Consider the following 21,988-nt stretch of genomic DNA (forward strand, 5'->3'; position numbering starts at 1 on the left):
AAATTTATTCACAGAGCCACGAAAGAGGCCGGCTGGAGACACTGGAGCATCCAACAGAGTGGCTTTTTCCTTATCACTCATTTCTTTGAGGGTCAGCCATTTATGCCAATCCAGAACTGCCAGGTTGCCCATGGACTTGCCGATGGCCTGTGAATTGAATTTCATGGCATGCAGCACTAAGTCTGTAGTGGTGCGGAGCGCTTTGAATGTCTCTGGATCGAAGCTGTGCTCGTCCTTGCTTGAGGAGCTTGGCTTGCAATACCTGGAGCAACGCAATTGTATGGAGCGCTAATCCAGCTTGTCCTTCTGCTGAGTAAGATCGTCCTGCCAGTGCAGACGTTTTGTAGACAAGTTTTGGAAGGATGTATGTTGCATGATTTCTGTGGCCTGTTACTTGCTGGGCAGAGGTGTACCGCTAACGTCTCCTCCACAGGGGGTAGTTGAGCATAACCGTTTTCTTCCCCATGATCCACATTAGAGAAGATTCTGAACTTCAGGGAAGAATGGGGAAAACAGCAGAAACCATTCATCGAGGCGAGAATGTTCAGGTTATTCTGCGGGAAGACCACTCAAGGTGAAACTCTTCAACCGCCCTTAAAGGAAAAGGAGCATCTCCACGTAAGTGGCGCATGCACATTCCTTGCCCTCGTTGGGAGGAGGGGCAGTATCATTATCCATTGACCACTCACCTGATGCAGCAAGATACATAACATCATCATTATTATCCCAAGCGTCAGAACTGCTGAACGAGGCTGACCCGCTCTTTCAGAATTCCGGAGCTCTTCTCGCACATAGCTTCGCTCCTCATGTGAATCTTCGGGTATCACAAAAGAGGCTAAATCGTCCCTCAAAACGAGGATGATTCGCGAAGCGTCTTGAGACTCATGCCCTCACAGTGAGGACAGTCTGTCTCCATGAGAGCTGTCTCTGAGTGGGCGTGGCCCAGACAGTAAACGCTGATCTCATGCTGATCTGATGGCTTATAGGTATATAAATCTATAAATAAATATACATTAAATTGCTTTTTAAGGATACACAAACCCTGCCGAAGTACTGCAGGGAATCAGGATGCTGAGGCCCATTCACCAGCAAAGCGTCAAGTGGCGAGGTGGTGCACTGCAGGGGAGTGTTCTGTTTATTGTATGGAACTATGGGCTGAGGTGATGTTGTTTGTCATAATCATTGACATTTTTTACCAAAAAGACCAAATTTAATTATTTGGTTCTCTGAATTAGTTAACTGAAGCACACTTCTGCATCACGCAGGATTGAATTAAATATTAGAATGAGTCCCAGGTTTAAGATTACACAATTTTACAAAAAAGTTTGCTTTGTTGTAACACCACAATCAGGCCAAAACAATACAAACCATCATACATACCCTTCATTAAAACTATGTGTCACATTTATATAAAGATCTAATTAGCATTTGAATGATGACAAATGCTTGAATAGAATTTTGAAACTAAATTGTAAATTGTACTCTCTGTTTTTCTCCCACAAACTAAAGCTCCTCAGAAACAAAGGAAAGATGGTTACATGCTCTACAGTGGTAAGAGTGGCAAACAACCTTGAAATGCATAATCAACACTGTAAACAAATAGAAAGCAAAAAATAAGAAGTGTTTCTTCAATTCATGCTGTGAGGTTGAGGCAGTGTTCTTTTATATTCCATGGTTTTGCATTTGTGTTTTTCCTGCTTTCCCATTTGTTTTGGTTTGTTTGTAATAACATTGAATTCTTCAGGCACACCTGCAGACTCAGGCAAAGAATCTTGCCGAACGCCATTCTTCTCTATGTCCTGCTGATCTGCCATCCCAATGACAACTGCCCTACGGTACACACACATTTCTTTGTTTTAAATTGGATCCAGCACCCTCCTGGTCCTCAGAGAATTAAAACAGTGTCTCTTTTTATAAGTGGAATCTATTTGTCGTACTCTAGTATTATGGTATTTATTGTGAGATGATGATTATTGTTGTTGTTTGTTTACATATGACTGCATGTTAAGACCGTTGCTGTGGCAGTGGATGTGAGCACCACTGCGGACAATGTGGTTCAGTACATCATGCAACAGTGCAAACTGCTGGTAAGTGATTCTTAATAACCCAGTTTGTTCTATTGCTGCCCCCATGCCCAAGAACATATTTGAAGGCCCCCCTCCGCCCAGTAACTAGGGGTGTAAACATAATTAAATAATGAATCACAATTAATTTTGTGATTCCAGAAATTTCAGGAACTGTCAGTTTATAAGTTGTCAGCCTACATCTTGATTTTTTTTGTGGTTTTGGCATTTTTATTAAGTTACGTAGATTCATTTAAAATAACTAATTTTAAAATATTTGGTCAATTTGTGGCCACTGTCTTAGTGGATCTGACTGCTTGTTCATTACATCTGACTTTCATCATTTATCAAGGGATGTGCTTCTATAATGTTGTGTGCATCATTCTGTTGTTGTATAATGATGTAAACATCAGTAAATCTACATAGTGCCAAGTTTATCCACTGGCATTTCCTGTGTTTGATAGCAGCCACTTCCTCTTTCCTGTCTCTTTACAAAACATAATGACCACTTCCTGTGTGCAGGGTGAAGTCTCGGACTACCAGTTGTACGTGAACTATGAAAAAGAAGAGGAAACTATCCCCCTTTTTGGTGACCGCATGCATGCACACACAAAACATATGAATATATACTTAACATGCTGTCAAACACAACTGTGAACAAATGTTAGATTAGGAGTCAAGCTCATTTTAGATTGAAGGCTGGGTTGGAAAACAATGTTATCTTACAGGACAAATCACTCTGCTCAGGAGCTTATTAAGTCCAAAATCAACTTTATGCTTCTTTAATAATTAACACTGGTGTAAAACATAAGGGAGCATGTGCAATTTACGGATGGTGCACTGATTGGGAAATCTAAGGCAGATTCACTCAAGTTATTTTTACACTGTGTTCAACCATACTAATCAGATCAACAATTTTTTAAATTTTAAAGTGCCTTTTGCTACACTTATGCAAGTTATATGTTGCAGTTCAATGTTAATGCCCTCACACTGTAAAATGCCATTCAATTTACATGCATTGTGAAAGGCTAACATTTATTTGAATTAAAAAGTTCTGTTGTCGCTATCAAAGATCATTGTGACATACTAGCAACCAGTAAACACCATGAGAGCATCACACACAGCAGAGTTGCATTCAAAATAAAATGATATATTAATTACAAGCTCCAAATCTTCTTCTATGAGAAATCACTATCTATGATTTGGTTAACATCTGTGGCGTTTTCCCAATGCGCTCATGGTGGCGTAGTGACTCGCCATAATCTGGGTGGCGGAGGATTAGAAGATGCCATTATTGAACTTTAAACTGGTATTGCTGTTATTACTGGTAATGCGATAAACATAAATATCTGATTTAAATTGGGGTTCTCTCAGAATAGCACTGGAATGAGTGACTGAGGAATGAATGAATTAATTAATGAACGTTGCATTCACATTTTTAAAACAAACCGCCAAATGTATCTGAATAACAGCATGTCTGAAAGTTTAAATTTGTGAATGCTTAGTATTGCCAACAATTCACCTTCCGGTGGCCGCCATGTCGCTTCGAGGGCTGAGAAAGTACTCATCAGCAGTGGATGTGTGATTTCATGCATGATTCAATTGAAAAGAGATCAGCTATGAGTCTAGGCATGATTGGCTGATTGGCAGTCACAGATTTAAGACAAATATCAGCTGATTTAGAATGGTGGCCGATCGATCAGTGCACCCCAACATTTTACAAATGTCTTTTACCAGAGGCCTTAAGATGAAGAAGAAAATCAGAAAAATAATCATAGCTCTGGATTATAGCTTTAATAAACCATCTGAATCAAACAAGCTTGCTTTCTGCCACCGCCTCGTGCTGGCTCCCCGCAAGATGCCGCCCTGGGCGACTCAAAATGTCGCCCATGCCTAAATCCGCCACTGCATGTAAGGATTATTCTATGAGACTACAGGATATGATCGGTTTCATTTCAGATAACAGAATCCAAAACTCCAATTTAAAACCCTTCCGTGTCTGCCTATCTATAGATTGGAGAAATGGAGAAACCTCTGGATAAGTACATCCTAATGCGAAAACATACAATACACATCTTCACAATCTAAATTAATCCAACCTTTTTGACATGGAGTGACATTTTTTTTTTCTGGTCAATGGCTGTGCCGACCATGCACATGTACTTTATGTGATTTTCTGAAGTTTGAGTCCACTTGTGAAAATATTTATATTTAGCATTTTTCTCATTTAATAATTTATTTATCATTACAAATGAAATTATCAGCATAATAGTTTAAGTGAAGAATTTGTGCAAAGCCCGATGATTATGATATAATCATGATCCTGCATGTGAATTTTCATAGAGCATATTGTTTAAGTGCTTTAACGAAAGAAAACCTTTCCTTTTGTACAAAATGAGTTAACACCATTTAATGTCACAAATTTGCTTATTTGATTACTGATCACAAAATTGTGTGAAATTGTAAATATTTTTTATTATGCCATTGTAATCATGTAATCACTAGCATGCAAGCAACAACGAGAGAGGAGCAGGCTATTTTATTTATATGAAATTTTTCGCACCTGATCTGCATTCCGATCAACATCCTTCCTCATGATCATGCAGCGTGTTTTGATCAGCTGAATGGGAGACTAAATGGTATTAAAGTGTGATAAGACTAGCGCTGCTCCTGCAAACCATTCGCGCATCACAAGCCGTTCAACTATTTAGCCCTTTTCGGTGAGTCACACCTGCAAAATCTTAAAACTTTATTTCCAGGTTTAATTTACGGTATATTTTGAATAGAGTCTGATTTTTTAATCCCAGGATGTGGGTCTTGGTTTCCTCTTTTATATTGTTAATATATTGTGGATTAATACTAGTGTTTTCCTTATTACATGACGTGTTGTTCTGAAAGCAAAAAGAAACATATGAAACACGGAATGTAGGCTGCCATCCGCGCAGCCTGACCGAAGCAAAGCGGGCACATTTACTCGTGCGATTAATCGAAAGTGAAGTGCTGCCTGCTCGTCATGCGCGAATGGCTTGCACGTGCTGCACGAGTCTGTTGGGTATACTGCAGTCTCGTCACATTTTATCTTTTCGTTTATTCTCCCATTCAGCTCATGAAAAAATGCTGCGTGATCATGAGTATCAAGATGTAGATTGGAATGCAGGTGTGCCATTTCAAATAAATAAAATAGTCTACTCCTCTCTCACCATTGCTGGCATGCCAGTGATTACCCCTCTGCATGCCGATTCTGGCACACAAGCCATAGGCTGCTGAGTTAGAATATAACACACAAACCTGAACCAGTGACAGAGAGACAACAGTAAATCTACCAGTAACTTGTACTCAAGGCCAACTGCCCATTCGCTAAGCATTGCCTTAAAAGCCCTTTTGACCAATCCTGCCTTAGCAACTGTTGCCCTGCCATCATTCCACTGACAGGCGTTTGCTTTTTTCCTATGACAGCTGATGGAAGTAAAGCGTTTTGAGTACTTTAAAGCTGGTTTTGATCAAAATAATCAAAAAACTTTCCATTTTTTCGGGTCATTTGTAATAGTGATACGAGTTACTCAGAGAGGATAATCACAGTGTTTTTCTATGTTTAAAAAAAACCTCTTTAAATAAGTCTAGCGAAGAGCATGTTATGGATTAAACTGTCAGCCTTCATTCTCAAATAAACATACAACATCTGCAATGACACCTACATTTGCTCCAAGGTGAATTGAAGCTAATAACTGAACGTTAATTAATTTATGTATTGATCCAAGTCATAGTAAAAGCAATAGTAAATAAACATTTCACAGCACCAAAATGAGTGTGTTTTGAGACGTAATAATCAGCTCTGTTGCAATGGGGAGGTCTGGGGCATCTGTAACTAAGGTGGCAGGGCTTCGCAAAGGCTCAACCAAGGACATTGTTTTTAATTCCTTTTTTTGCTCACACCCTCTTTTGAAAGTAAAGTATTATGATAAGTTGTTTTTTTGCCCCTGCACAATGTTTTTAGAATGACGTGTCCTGCAACCTAAAACACCAATTTTGCGGTCTCCATTTTTGTCTTTTCTAGGCCATGAGCTTCCATTCTTCATTCTGCATCACTCCCTGAGAAGTCAGCAAGACCATCTGCACATGCCCAGTGTGCACCTGCATGAAGCATTTAGTGCTTCCCAGCAGACAGAGGCCACACCTAAGACCCCTCACTTCACCCTAAAAACCAGAATACACCTTCCCAGGGGTGAGTGCACCTGTCCATGACACAACACACGGACATGATGCATGTTTGTACACTTGCACATGCTCCACACCCACACACACGTCAATCCTGACTTTGATGAGCAGTTGATGTGGCTAACACATTATGTTGTGTAAGAAAGCCCTCGAGCCCTTTAAAGAGCTTTGTTGATTATGTGAGTAGAATTCAAGTTCCATTTAAATGAGCTAGTGATTAGTCTTTAGTGGAGATTGATTTGTTTTAATTATAACTGGACTTTTTGTTGTTCTTAGAATTTAGCCATTTATCATTTCTATTGATATTAGGGTTCTTCTCTTGGTACCAAGCTTCTCTCTGGTTTGTCTGTGTATGATAATTAGGCTCACTTTCATCTTTGCTAATTGCCTGCTTGATGACCCAGACTGAGCAGTCAAGTTCAATCTTCACACAACTTTACAATCTTCACACATATGGTATGTCTGATATGTGTGATTATTTACCATGGTGGTCTGTGTCCTGTTCCCATAAAAAGCAGATCCCAGTGGTATAAAGCAGAATGGATGGTCATGTCCTGGAGCATTTTAAATAATATGTTTATATTACAAGCTGAGCAGATTCAGAGAGAAAATGAATGGGATAGTTTACCCAAGAATAATAAGTAATTTACTTAAAACATTTTGAGTCCCTCGTGTTGTTCCAAAGCCATATGACTTTCTCTGTCTCTATGCTCTCTTAGTTTCATATTTGGGTAAAATATCCCTTTTATAGACAAACAGTAGATATACATACAGTATGTACACACATATACTGTGTACATAGCTATGGATGCCCATGGATGCTGCTGCTACTACAGTGGAAATACTCTTTTAACAGTATTCATATCTTTTGTAGGACCAAATTCTGTTCAATAAGAAAATGCTTGAGAGTGTCTTTCTGTCAATTTACCAAACATTTTTAATTTCTACAGGGTTGAAAAGTGGAAAATGCACAGTTATTGCTCTGAAAAATGGCAGACTGGAATCAGCTTGAGTTTTAAACTCCTCCCAGTAATTTATTTGCCAAATTGTAATTGGTTTGTTGTGCTTCATTGTCAGGTGCTGTACTGAAACACAAAAGAAAGAGGTCTCTGATTGATTGGGCTCTGAGGAGGGGACACCCTATCCAGTCAAAAAGCCATACTGACTCACACACTGCCTCTCACAAATTATTTGGCCAGTCTCTCTCATCCATTTGTCATGATGGAAACCTGCCCAAACCAATAATGGTAAGGATGCCAAGGATAACTGGCTCTGGCTCATTTCAGGCCTGGCTCCCTCTCTAAGATCTAAGGTGGGCCATAGGTCTCTTAGGGTGGGCCGAACAGTTGGCACAAACAAAAAAATAATTATTATTAACACAATATTATACATTTTTTATATGGTACCATGGTAATACCATCACCAATACCATTTCTACCAAAATAAGAAAAGATTTCAGTTGAGTTCAGTCGAATGCCCTTTGGCATGAATATTAACAGGAGATCAACTGTTGGTTTTGATGCTGAATGAGCAGTCCGGTATTTGAGTTTTAATAATTAATACTTACTTTAAAACTGTATTTTTTACATCTAGATATTGTATGGGGCATAAGAGGCCTTTTGGCTAAGGAAAGGTACTGTATAGGTATCTCCAGAGAGGAAATTTGAAAATGTGTGTTTGAATGATTATGAAGCATTTTTTTAATATTATCCTTAAAGTAAGGAGCAGAATACTGCTTGCTATAGTATAGCAGGGTGAGCAAGAGACAGACACAGCGTGGAGACGTTTATTAAAAATAATAATAAACGTGAAATCTCCATAGAAGGAGAAAATAAAGTGTCCAGGGGGAATGATGTTCAAAATAAAGGGGGAATCTGGCATCCTGGTGGTGAGACAGGGCTCCGTGAAGGGCATGGAAATGTCTATAGATTTGCCCAGTCATGAGCGGGGTCAGACGGCCGCACGCGCTCCCCTCCTGGATTTGTGGTGCGCGGGGTGGCGCCATTGTTAGTGTCCTGTCTTTCCAGGCCCGCAGCAGGTTGGAGGGGCTGGCTGCCTGGCCTCTAGCCAGTCGCCTGAGGCTTACTAACTATACACCTCTTTGCTCTTCTGCCCATTCCCGTCATGAGCCTGGCTGAAGTATGGCTCTTAGAAGCAGGGCGGCGATGAACAGAGGGAGGGGCAGTCATTCCGCCACAATTGTTAAAGGAACAGTTCACACCAAAATTTAATTTCTCTCATCATATACTCACCCTCATGCCATCCAGGATGTGTATGAGTTTCTTTCTTATCTAAAACACAAAGATTTTTAGAAGAATATTCAAGCTGTTTGTCCTCACATTTCAAATGAATAGGTACCAAACATGTGCAGCTCCAAAAGCAAATAAATACAGAATAAAAGTAATCTATAAGACTCAAGTGGTGAAATCCATATCTTCAGTAGTGATATGATTGGTGTGGTTGAGAAAAGATCAATTTTTAAGTTCTTTTTTACTATCAATCTCCAATTAACTTCTTTGTGCATATTGCCACCTACTGGACAGGGAGGACAGTTTATAGTAAAAAAGGATTTAAATATTGACCTATCATATGGCTTCTGAAGATGTAGATTTAGCCACTGGAGTCCTATGGATTACTTTTATGCTGTCTTTTTGTGCTTTTTGCAACATTTTGGTACCCATTCACTTGTATTATGTGGGCCTGATATTCTTCTAAAAATCTTTGTTTTTGTTCAGCAGAAGAAAGAAAGTCACACATCTGAGATGGCATGAATGTGCATAAATGATGAGAGACTTTTTATTTTCGGTGAACTTTCCCTTTAAATGGACTGACTGATAAGTAGTGGAAGTGTTTGGAAGTGTATGTTGTCATTATAAACAGCTGAAAATGATGCTAACTTTATAGGCCTGTTAATAATTTAAGTGTTTGTTGTCTTTCCATGTCATGCCATAGATGATGCCATCTCAGAATTAATTTCACAAAATTTTACAAACCTCCCTTTTTTATTATGAAAAGCTGTTAACATGCTGCTTAAAAATGCTAAATTTTACAAGGGAAAAACTAATTATATTAGTCTAAGGGCACTCTAGCGCAACTTTAACTTATCCTTTCACAAACCTTGTTTTCCTGTCTCAACTAAACTGTTAAACTGGATGTCAGACCCTTGTAGATAGTTTCACTTTGCTTCATTCTCTACAGTGTGTTTTAGTGAAAGATGCCGGTATACATCCATATTGCTGCTTGTTGTGTGTCTCTGCTATGGTGTACTGTCGTCAAGATAACTCCCTTCTCACTTTAATACAAGGGAGAGAGGTGGCTGTTGCTCAGTGAGCGAAAGAGGGCATAAAATTGGGTTCTGTGGTAAAGAAAATAATTTTTGAAGATATATAGCCCCGAAAGCCCAAAGCTATCTACGCCCCCGAGCACTTGCAGTGTTTTTACGTTTATTATATCCGAAGTGGAGTGGCCAAGCTATTTAGAGTGCAAACAAAAAGAGTTTTTCCCTCTCGCCATTTTCCTCATGAACAATGAACTGCCTCAGGACTCTCACATAGTGCAATAATATAAATACATACTGTACTGTATCTCATGTACATATGTCAATTCACATATTCAATTCAATAACAGTACATACCTTGCACGTACATCACCACTTGCACATGTACATATTCCATTCTGTTATATTTCCTATTACTCTTACCTTGTTTTATATTCTATGTCTCACTGTAATGTTCTGTGTGCACTTGTTTCTCCTATCACCAAAAAAAAAAAAATACCTTGTGTATGTGAACATACTTGGCAATAAAGCTCAATCGACTCTGATTCAATTGACAAAAAAAAAGGGTATTGAGATACAGTATTGTTCTTTTTTCCCTCAAAGTCTGTGAGCAGCATATATATGCTTGATTTGTTTTGTCTGCCTTTGACTCTGAAACACTGGATTCAGCACTCAATTTGAGTATGGCAACACTCTGACTCATAAATTCTAACCAGTGGATCCAGGAGTATAGACAGCCAGGAGATAGAATTTAAATAGACTACATTGCCCGAAGTTTCAAAATATATACAGTATGTGTTTGAATTTAAAAGCAAAATGTCTAAATTGCATGCAATATTAATATATTTATTAATAGATTGTTATCTTTTATGTAAATGTTACTACTGTGTGTAATTTTTAGATGTGGCTTTCATATACAGCCTTTCCAAAGATGTGTGAAATGCCAGTCAAGTGACTATACTAGCAGGCTCTGTCATAATTAAAGATATATTCCGGGTTCAATACAAGTTAAGCTGTTAAAAAAAAGCAGATATCAAGTGAATTGTGGACCAATTTTGAACATTAAAATACTTACTTTCATAAGTATAGCCACAAGAAGTTAACAACAGGTGTGTTAAAGGATTAGTTCACCCAAAAATAAAAATTCTCTTATCGTTTACTTACCCACATGACTGTTTTTCTTCAACAGAACCCAAATAAAGATTTTTGGAAGAATATTTCAGCTCTATAGGTCCATAAGATACAAGTGAATGGGTGCCAAATTTTTGAAACTCCAAAAGGCACATTTAGCCATTAAAATTAATCCAGCAAAACACTGGGTGTGTATAAGGAATAGATCAATATACTCATTCTGTTTGTCCAAATTCATGTGACTTTATTTCCTTCATGGAACACAAAAGGAGATATTAGGGAATGACTGCCTCAGTCACCACTCATTTTAATTGAATCTTTTTTTTAGTACAATGAAATTGAATGGTGACTGAGGCTGTCATCCTGCCTAACATCTCCTTTTATGTTCCATGAAGGAGAGAAAGTCACACAGGTTGGGAACAACATGATGGTAAGTAAAAGTAATTTTTTTTAAATCTTTAAAAAGTGTATCTTTTTCGGGTGAATTAACTCTTAGATCCCAAAAATAATGCAGGCCCTGTGCTCAAATCTCAGGGTTTATTTCGACATTTCTTTAACATTAACTCTGCCTCGTTCCACCCGATTACCTTGTGCATTCTCTCCTCTCCCTCCAACTCTCTCCTTCTTCTCTCCCTCTCCGTTTCCCTACGCTCGCGATATCTCACGTACAATCTAACTTTATTTACACCTTTCCATTCCTATAGGAAATATCCTCATTTCTAATGTACCTCGACACTAACTCCCATAAGAGAACACATTTATAACAGTGAATTTCACAGAATTTAAATTTTTTTCTCTTTTTTTTTTCATTACTGTATATCCATGAGAACAGTTAACCCATTATGTTTTGTATACAACTTACAGTGGTGTATTAAAAATAAATACCATTAAGCTATCTGCGTACATTATAACAGCAGAAACAAAAGTAACATCAGTACAAAGCACACTCCACTTAGTATAACTGGAAGTCTTTTAAGTAAGCCGGCATCCAACGTATCCTGGGACATGCGGTGTGGATATCACTGGGGCACCAGTGGATACTCCCACTACCATGAATGTACAGTGTTGTCCTAGCGACCCTGGTTTGATTCCGCCTTTTGTCCCACTCTTTTTCCCATTCGATTTCCTGTTTCCACTCTTAATATTTCCTTCAATACTACTTCAAATATTACATAAACATTTATATAAATGTTGATTTCATCTGAGTGATTTGGTCACGGTGCATGTCGGGAAGTGCAGAAAAGAGTTTGATCCTGTGGCGGGGTCTGTCGATTGCACTCGTTCCCGTGGCTAAGCATCACTTGTGTGTAGATTGCATCATTGTATTACTGTAGTAATATTGTAGTAATCATGTTTTTTGAGGAAATCATAGTTTTAATGCTATTAACCATGGTGTTACTGCAGTAATGTGGTGGTAATACAATAACCATGGTTAATTTTGTGGTTACTGTAAATTTACAAAAAAATACCATGATGAAACTATGGTTACTGTTGTAAAATCAAGGTTATTTGTTCTAAGGTAAAGGTAGGGTTAGGTTAAGGGTTTCATGTAGTGTGTCTGTGGGACTCTAAATAAACACAATAAACACACTTAAGTTGTGCCCATATTCTGTATATCAGTTAAATATGGGTGTAAATAGTATATGACCCTATTTGCACCAGCGTGTAATTAGTATCTAACACCAGGGTTGGGGTGCAAATAATATCGGCCACTTTTTGCACTGGGGTGTAAATAGCATATACCATTATTTGCACCAGGGTACAAATAGCATCTGACAACTTTTAAATGTGTGTTACTTACAACTAACCCTGCATTAGTTTGTGTCCCGCTCTCCCCTATTTTTAGATTTGTGCTTTCTGGCTTCCCATAATAATAGGTTATTACCACGAACTCAATTCTTGATGTGTGCTGTAATGGCTCTCCAGTCCTCTTGGGTCTTTTAAGGGCTTTACCTAATGTTTCATCCTTTCAAAATAAGGAGCATAGGCAGAGCCATAATTATTGGTTGAACATCATAACATACACATAACAGTAACATCATATGGTAATTCAACCCATTGAAAGGCTGAAAGATTCAAAATAATGCATTCCCATTTACATTTACATTTGACAGATGCTTTCATCCAAAGCGACTTACAGTGCACTTATTACAGGGACAATCCACCCGGAGCAACCTGGAGTTAAGTGCCTCGCTCAAGGACACAATGGTGGTGGCCGTGGGGTTAGAACCTGTGAACCTGTGATTAACAGCCCTGTGCTTTTAGCCACTACGCCACCACCAATACCAATTTTGTCTATGTGTGTATGCACCTAGGACCTGCTGTATCTTCTGTTCTGTGAGGGTCCAGAGACCTGTGGAATCTTCCGCCGTTCAGCAAATGCCAAAAACTGTAGAATTCTGAAGGAGCAAATTAATTCTGGACAAAGTTTATCACTGCATGAAGAATCTGTGTTTGTCTCTGCATCTCTAATTACAGTGAGAACAATGTCATCTCTATGAATTTGAATTCAAAAAATCTTCTGAATATGCTGTAAATTCACACTAATCACTCCTCCTCTAAATACACACAAGCACTCTGATCATTTTGAATCTGGATTCTCATAATGAATGGCTATCTATGCCCAACATAAAGTTCTGTTTTTAAGTTTTTGTTTGTTTTTGTGTGTAGGAGTTTTTGCGCAAACTGCCTGGGGGTGTGCTGCGCTGTGACTTGTATGAAGACTGGATGGAAGTTCTGCAAAGTGATGATCAACAGGATAGACTTAACAGAGTCAGAAGGTGAGAACAACTCACATACTTGTACAGTACATACGTTATAAAACAAAGTATTTTAAAAGTAAAGTGTGTAATTTCTGCACCACTAGCTTCACCAAATGCAGGGGAAAATAAAAAAAATATTTTTTAAATAGGTTGTATGGTACATCCCCCATGAATAAACCCACGAATGGTTCTTTATTATTGTCTCTGCATTTTATGCTGGCATAAAATATATAATTCTATAATTTTAGCACTGAAGGAACTTCAGTACAAGAGTACAAGGATCTCTCAATTGGTAAAATTAACTAAAAAAACTCCTGATTTCATAATAGTGTTAGAAAAATACCAGAAAAACCTGCTCAGGTGGAAATTTAAAATGTCAAATTCAAGCGTTTAAGGAGTGAAATTTCTTACAAAATGCACTCTCTGTGTCCTGACTTAAGAGACAAATCCTTTGGATCTGTGCAGCTCCATGGTGTTTTTATTTTTAATCAAATTCTCATTAATCCAGTCACCCCTTGTAAACACTCCCTTGAATTATTATGCATGGATTATTATTCATGCAGCAGCAGCTTACCCTCAATTTCTTCCAAAAATTACACACATATTATTAAACTAATTAGCAAAACAAGAAAACAATAAAAATAAATAATTATTTGTGAGGAATGATAAACAATAGCAAGAAGAGAAAAGAAAGTGTTTCATTAAATGTATTTGTGGAGCACAGCATGAACACGAATGCTCAGCAGGAAGATTATTAATATCTGATATCTCTTATTATCTGAAATGATAAATCACAAACTTGTATAGTATGGACTGAATGTTTCTTGGAAATAATTAGGAGTTAAACTTGAATGGAATCTGGAATGGAAAACTCTTTCATAAAAAATAAATAACATTGTTCATCTATACATGGTACTGCATACATGAAACAGAGATTATTTAATTATCATTATTTTTTAATTATGAAGTAGACATATCAAAGAATTAAGTTTAGTGGTCTCGTGGGGGGCCTGGGTAGCAAATAAAGACGCTGATATAGCGTAGTAGGGGTTTCAATGAAAGTTCGCTAACTGGTTAGTGTGGCAGTGTTGTGTTATGCTATTAGTTTTGCTGTACTCTGTTTACAATATGGCGTCGGCAGATTGCGCATGCATGATAGATTGCCCCGGAAGAGTCTCTTTAGGACTTCCAGTGAACTTTCGTCGCCATAGCAACCAACACCAGTGTTCCTTATCAAAAAGCTACACTTTGATGCTGCGCTGATTTAGCGTTTTAGGAACATCTTTAGAAAACCTTTTCTCCATTCCAAGAATGAGTGTGAAGCAAAGCAAGCAGTGTGTGTTCCTTTGTTTATGCTATATGGCTGAAACGGACACACACCAGTTTTGTTTTGTGTGAGCATTACAATCTGTTTACAGTCAAAATTATATCTTGCATGGATCTGGCTGAGGAGCAAGAGACGGGTCCGTCCCTATCACTTGCTCTCTCCCCAGATCCAGCTGGTCCTTAAGTACGCCTGAAGTACGCTTCGACGCTTCTTCAGTTCACGAGGGGGACGCTGAATCTCTTGTGTCTGCGGACTTTGAGCTACCCACCTCTGAACATTCCATGCACAATAACAAAGCGGCTGAGGAATTACTCGAGGTGGTTACTCGGGCTGTGGCCAGGCTACAGTTAGACTGGCCACGCAAACCAGAGACCCCCAAACGCTCTAAACTAGAAGACAGATTTCTGTCTGGTGGCCAAATAAAAAAAAGAGAAGAAAAAAAGAATTAAAAAAAAGTAAGGGAACACTATATCAGTCCCTTTCTTTCTTTGATGACCTCCATAACGAGCTTTCTCGTTCATGGAGGAATCCTTATACTTCCCGTGTCTTCGTGCCCTCGACATCGACATATTTGACTATCATGGGTGCTGAGACAAGGGGGTATTCCACGATGCCACCGGTAGAAGAGACACTTGCGGGTTATCTCTCGCCTAGCTTGGCATCATCTCTTAAGAGACCCACTTTCCCCATAAAGCCGTGCAGGACCACCTCCATGCTTATCTGGGAAAAGCTTATCTGGCAGCAGGTCAGGCTGGTGCTGCCCTGCACACTATGGCAGTGTTGCAGGCATACCAGGCTGACCTGCTCAAGGACTTCAGTGCGAGTAGTATGGTCGACGTAGAGGCTTTCGCTTTTTGGGCGACCAAACAGAAGGCTCGTGCCATTGGCTGGTCTATGGCTGCTTTGGTCAGCAAGGAAAGACATTTATGGCTAAACCTTTTGGGCATTAAAGACAGGGACAAATAAATTCTCTTTTAAATAAATTCGGCTTTAGGGGCGGAGACCTGGAGGCTCGGGAGTCTCTGGGGGTGGAGCCGTAGGAGGCTCGGGAGGCGGAGCCGTAGGAGGCTCGGGAGTCTCTGGGGGCGGAGCCGTAGGAGGCTCGGGGAGAAGAGCCGTAGGACGCTATAGAGTCGGAGCTCTAGAAGGCTCTGGAGTCTCTGGGAGCAGAGCCGTAGGAGGCTCGGGGGCGGAGCCCTGGAAGGCTCAGGAGGCGGAGCCCTGGACGGCTCAGGAGGCGGAGCCCTGGGTGGCTCGAGGGGTTCGAGAGGCAGAGCCCTGGGTGGCTCGAGGGGCTCGAGAGGCGGAGCCCTGGGTGGCTCGAGAGGCTTGAGAGGCGGAGCCCTGGAAGGCTCGAGAGGCTTGAGGGGCGGAGCCCTGGAAGGCTCGAGAGGCTTGAGAGGCGGAGCCCTGGAAGGCTCGAGAGACTTGAGGGGTGGAGCCCTGGAAGGCTCGAGAGGTGGAGCCCTGGCAGGCTCGAGAGGCGGAGCCCTGGCAGGCTCAAGAGGTGGAGCCCTGGAAGGCTCGGGAGGCTTGAGAGGCGGAGCCCTGGAAGACTCGAGTGACTTGAGGGGCGGAGCCCTGGGAGGCTCGGGAGGAGGAGCCCTGGAAGACTCGAGTGACTTGAGGGGCGGAGCCCTGGGAGGCTCGAGAGGAGCCCTGGGGGGCTCGGGAAGAGGAGCCCTGGAAGACTCGAGAGACTGGAGAGGCGGAGCCCTGGGAGGCTCGGGAGAAGGAGCCCTGGAAGACTTGAGTGACTTGAGGGACGGAGCCCTGGGGGGCTCGAGAGACTTGGTAGGCGGAGCCCTGGGAGGCTCGGGAGGAGGAGCCCTGGAAGACTCAAGAGACTGGAGAGGCGGAGCCCTGGAAGGCTCGGGAGGAGGAGCCCTGGAAGACTCGAGAGACTTGGGAGGTGGAGCCCTGGGAGGCTCGGGAGGCGGAGCCCTAGAAGGCTCGAGAGGCTCGAGAGGCAGAGCCTTGGAAGGCTTGAGGGGTGCTGGCTCTTGGACGGTCATGGCTACTGGCGCTGGCTCTTGGACGGTCATGGCTACTGGCACTGGCTCTTGGACAGTCGAGGCTACTGGCGCTGGCTCAGGGACGGTCGAGGCTACAGGTGCTGGCTCAGGGGCGGTCGAGGCTACAGGCGCTGGCTCAGGGACTGTCGCAGGCATGGGCGCTGGCTCGCTGACCGTAGCAGGCGTGGCCTCAGGCTCGCTGACCGTGGCAGGCATAAGCTGGAGAGCGGAAGCTTTTCTTCTCCTCCTCCTCTGGGTGGACGAAGTTGGCAGTGCTGGCTCGTCGATCTGGGTAGGCATAGGCTCAGGCTCGAAAGCCGGAATCTTGAGGGGTTGTTTGTCGGCCGCGAGTTTCTTTAGAACGAGACTCGCGTACTCCCTCCACGTGTGCTCTCCGGGTTCTGGCGCTCGTCGAACCCGGTGTAGATGGCGACAGTGGAGAAGAGACGTGAGTACTCGTGAACGGTCAGATTAGCCTGGGCCAGTTCGGTGAAAACCACTGCAAGATCCATTATGGGTCGGTCTTTCTGTCACGAATGTAGGTGAAGGCAGATGAGGGGCGAGGATCTAGTTGCAGTGGTTCTTTTATTGAAACAAAAATGGAAATAGATATAACAGGAACAAAGGAAATACCCGCGATGGGGAAAAGAAAGCAAAACAACACAAAAGACATCCGATGGGTTTAACGGGTAGGAGAAACACTGACGGAGAGCACGGAAACAAGCATCCACAAACATTAAAGACCGACAGGGGAATGGAGAAACAAATGGGGTTAAATACAGCGACACAGGAAGATAACAAACGATATTCAGGTGCAGACAATAATGCTGTGGCAGTGGTGATGAGGGCCGGGAACCATGGGAAATGTAGTTTGTTTACACAGACAATGAAACACGGGGTGGACAACAAGGAAAACGTGACATGGAACGTGAAAGGTGGCATGTGAAACAGAAAACACGGGGCAGACAACTGTAGCGTCTGGAGGAATCAATGGACTTATCATTCTGAACAACAAAGAACCCACTGTTAAAACTCCTATAATCACTGAAATAGCGCCAACTAGTCTCCACGAGCACAATGCGCTATTGACAAAGAGACACTCCAGCTATTGACAAACCCCATTTCCTATGTGACTCCCTCACACCGCGTGCTTTACCATGTGAGAAAAGACATATGAAAAGTTGACAAAAAGTTGTGTCTTTCATGTAAAACCCAGAAAGGCTTATTTTTAAGGAAATAGGTTTAAAAAAATATGTTTAATATACTTGTGTATTTCTGATTGACATCAAACTCGTTAGAATTGTTTAGTTGTGTAGTAAAATTCTGAGGCCTTATATTTAATAGCCTAAGAGTGTATATCCACTTTTAAGGGTACCAAATACACGTTTCTTGGTATCAAATTAAACCTTACGATTTGTCCTAGCTGAATATAAATATAAGATCACCTTAGAATTGTATTCTGCTATTTTTTTTTTACCATCTTTTGAGTTATTCAAGCCAAAGCCGGACCCGGTCAATAAAACATGCAAATGAGCCTTGACGGACAAAGGAATCATCTCGCGCCCAAAATGGAGGGATCTCATTGGGTCAGCCCTCCCAAGGGAGGTGTGACCTCCCTACCTTTAAAAGTCAGGCCCGGCATTGGAATCTCTCTCTTACTTCAACTCTCTTCTTGGCTGCTCCCAACTCCCAACTTACTTCATCTCTCCTCCCTTCCCCTTGGACTCCCCCGGCATCTCTCTCTCTTCTCTTCTGCTGAACATTGCAACTTCTCGGAACAACCCTTCAATTCCTCTTCAAGTGAGTTTCAACTCCACACGCTGGAAACACCAAACCGAAATCCCCCATCTCACGGACGCCCCGAGGACACGACATCCACGCAGCCTTGCTCAGCCACACTAAGGTCCATTGTGCAAGTATTATTTCATCTGAAATTCAAACGCGTTAAAGTGTGTAATTCCATTTGCTGGCTCTTAAAGGGTTAATTGTTGTAATAAGTTGTCCATACTTATAATAATCCATTTATTTTCCTTATTGCTTTTACTGTGTTTATTTTGCGTATTTTATGTTTATTTTATGTTATATGTTAAGTGTCTGTTTGTCAAGTGTAGTGATATATCCTAGTGCCTTGTATTAAAATCAATTATACGCTTGATTGTCTGTGGTTGTTGGTCATAAAACAAAGCCTCTTTAATGTGCGATTTTAAGCTATGAGCTGATATTATCAAAGTAAGTTAACGTGCTTTTGATGAATAAGCTTATAACTAAGAATAACCCTTCTGGAGAATTGATCAGGAGTATCGAGTAACGTGGTTCGGCGGACGAACTGACTGGTTGCGGTAGCCTACGGGTCAATTCCATTAAGGTGTTATTAAAATTAATATAGCCTGTCTGCATATGATGTATATTCCTAATTAATTATAATTCGTTGTGTTTAATTATCTATATATATTTGAAGCAGACTCTTGGACTATATAAGCCCTTTTTGGGGCGTTTTTGTATGTATTGTTATCTGGGTCAAACCGTATGATTAATCATTGATTACGATCATTAATATTAGTCATACATTCCCCAAACCTGACATGGATACTCTACACAACACAGGAACGTGACAGCGGTAACTTCTCAACAAGCCATGTGATAACATGTGATGCATGGAATGACGGTCTCAGATGTGGAGGCAACTGAGATTTGTCCTCTGCCACCCAGGTTGAGGCATGCCAATACGCCACCACAAGGACTTACAAGGACAATTGGGAATTGGGTATTCCAAATTGGTTGAAAAATCTAAAAGTTTAGTGGTCTCTGGCAAACAGCACCATTCTAAGCTATAATAAAACACGCATCTGACTTGTGAGAAATAAAATTTGTTTGTACAAACAATGTTCAGAATATCAGAACTGAATTAATGTCTTCTCCTCTCAAGTTTGTTATATTGCCACTTTAGCTCTGCAAACAAAGTAATAATATTGTCTTTTTGCTGTTATACATTTTGATCGACCATCTAAAAAATTAGGAGGCGTTAAGACCTAACAAGGCTATGAATTCCAATTCAGCACCAATCTTTGTCTTCTCATTGATTGCTCGGATTACTCACAGATTTATATTCACATTTAATTGTCTATTGCTGTTTTTGTGTTTGTGTGTGTGTGTGTGTGTGTGTGTCTGTGAGTGCAAATATTTATGTGGACATGCATTTCCATGTTTTTGAGAGGGTAGACTATACATTTTTTGATTTGATTGTTATGATGATATGATTTGAGTGTTATATTTTGAATAATTGTTTTCTGTTATTTATGCGGCACTATCTCTGTGTCCAGTTTGCTTGCACAGCTGCCAAAAGAGAATGTTACCTTGCTATGTCACTTGTTTGGAGTGCTGCACAGGATACATTCATACTCACAGGTGAATCAGATGACAGCAACAAACTTGGCCCTCTGCATCGCACCCAACATGCTGTGGAGGTCTTGCCAAATCAGCCCTGAACAAGAGGGACAAAATGCATTGCAGGTAAACTTATAAAAATCAGGTTTCACAAATATTCCAAGATAATATTTAACTAACATGTCTATCATCTTTTTTTATTTCAACATCAAGATTTTAGCTTAGAATATACAATATATATATATATATATATATTCAGTAGATTAAATATATATCACAATTAATCTAATATTTTTTTTGTTGTTAATCATGATTAATCTCAGATATTAAAAGAAGTAAAATGTTACTATATATACATATTTCCTGTCATAATGCATTTATTTGTTATTTGGAAAGAACAACACAATAGAACAAAACAATACAGTATGCAACAAAAATGCTTTATTAACATTTTCCAAACTCAACAGCAAAAGACAGAAATTCACATCCATCCATCCATCCATCCATCGTCAACCGCTTATCCTGTGTACAGGGTCGCGGGGGGCTGGAGCCTATCCCAGCTAACATTGGGCGAAAGGCGGGGGACACCCTGGACAGGTCGCCAGTAGAAATTCACATAAATAGCTCAAATTTGAGTAACATTAATCTTTCCCAAAGTCTAACTGGGATGTTGACAGATTAATTATAATATTATAGTATTCATTGCAATGTGCATTAAGCCCTCATTTAATATTAATCAGTCAGCAGGCTGTCCTTTCACTTTATATTTGGAATGCACGTGATTGGATGAATCAACAGGGTGAAAAACTAGCTACACAGCATGCAAAGTCTGTCTTGAAAGTCAGTCTACTGCCTGCCGTCTTTGGAACCCTCAAGGGAGACTATTTCCAGTCATGTTAGTGCAGCTCCTATCTACTTGAATGGAGAAAGACCAAACTCTCAAAAACGGTTGATCAAGATTACAATAAAAGAACATATTTCAAATCAACAATAAAATCTGACAATACTGGTATCATGAATTTGTGATTCTTTACCTCATATTACGCTAAAGAAACGCAATGTTTCCAGCTTGTATAGCTAATGAGCATGCACATTCTCGAGTTGATTGACAGGAAATGTCTGTATCTAAAAGGTGATTGGCTCTTTTATCTGTAAGGCGAGACTCTGTTTCTACATCTGTTGGCCATTGTGTGCTTAGAGCTTCTTGGTTGAGCATTCCAATTTCTCCCATTTATTTAAATATAAGTGGCCCATTTGTTAAATAATCTCTGACAGCAGGCATGTAAGATCTGACACAGAGCCGCAAAAATCATATATACAATGTATGCAATGCATAGGGGCGCCATGTAAAGGGGGTTGACAGCGGCTCACTAAAAGTGGTGCAATCGGCCTCCTCGACCCTTCCAACATCACCCCCACTTGCAATCGCAATAATTCTTGCTACTTCAACCAATCTCTGCATTATTTGCGGCAGCTTGCAAATTTTCTTGAATTCCTGCAAATTTTCTGCAAAAAAAACAACGTAAAACTGAGGGAATCCCATCACTTTCCTTCATATTTTTCGTTGTATCATTTCCATAGTAACAGTATCTCTGTCCCATCTCCTCCACTATCAAAATCCTTGTCTAAACTTTTTCAGGTCCGCTGACAGCACACATACATCACAGCTAGTGTTTAATCTTCACCCTAAATGCTGCGAATGAGACACAAATCCATGTTTATACAAAGAATCTCTGACATTCACTTAAAATCCCAATTAGTTGTGTAATAAAATGTGATTTGAACTTGAAGTGCTTAATATTGTAGGCTACGAA

General features: G+C 40.5%; 1 protein-coding gene across 1 annotated transcript in view; it reads left to right on the forward strand.

Annotated features, from left to right (window-relative positions):
• Positions 1–21,988, forward strand: part of LOC127643214 (rho GTPase-activating protein 20-like) — a 61,338-nt gene that overhangs the window by 12,380 nt on the left and 26,970 nt on the right. Inside the window, exons 5-13 of the mRNA XM_052125849.1 lie at positions 1,510–1,551; positions 1,745–1,835; positions 2,010–2,087; positions 2,586–2,652; positions 6,118–6,285; positions 7,356–7,525; positions 13,002–13,163; positions 13,357–13,466; positions 20,111–20,300. Of these exons, the coding sequence (XP_051981809.1) occupies positions 1,510–1,551; positions 1,745–1,835; positions 2,010–2,087; positions 2,586–2,652; positions 6,118–6,285; positions 7,356–7,525; positions 13,002–13,163; positions 13,357–13,466; positions 20,111–20,300 (1,078 nt within the window). The remainder of the gene's footprint in view (positions 1–1,509; positions 1,552–1,744; positions 1,836–2,009; positions 2,088–2,585; positions 2,653–6,117; positions 6,286–7,355; positions 7,526–13,001; positions 13,164–13,356; positions 13,467–20,110; positions 20,301–21,988) is intronic.

Source organism: Xyrauchen texanus, chromosome 4 (genome assembly GCF_025860055.1).
Source record: "Xyrauchen texanus isolate HMW12.3.18 chromosome 4, RBS_HiC_50CHRs, whole genome shotgun sequence".
In the NCBI taxonomy this organism is placed as follows: Eukaryota; Metazoa; Chordata; class Actinopteri; order Cypriniformes; family Catostomidae; genus Xyrauchen; species Xyrauchen texanus.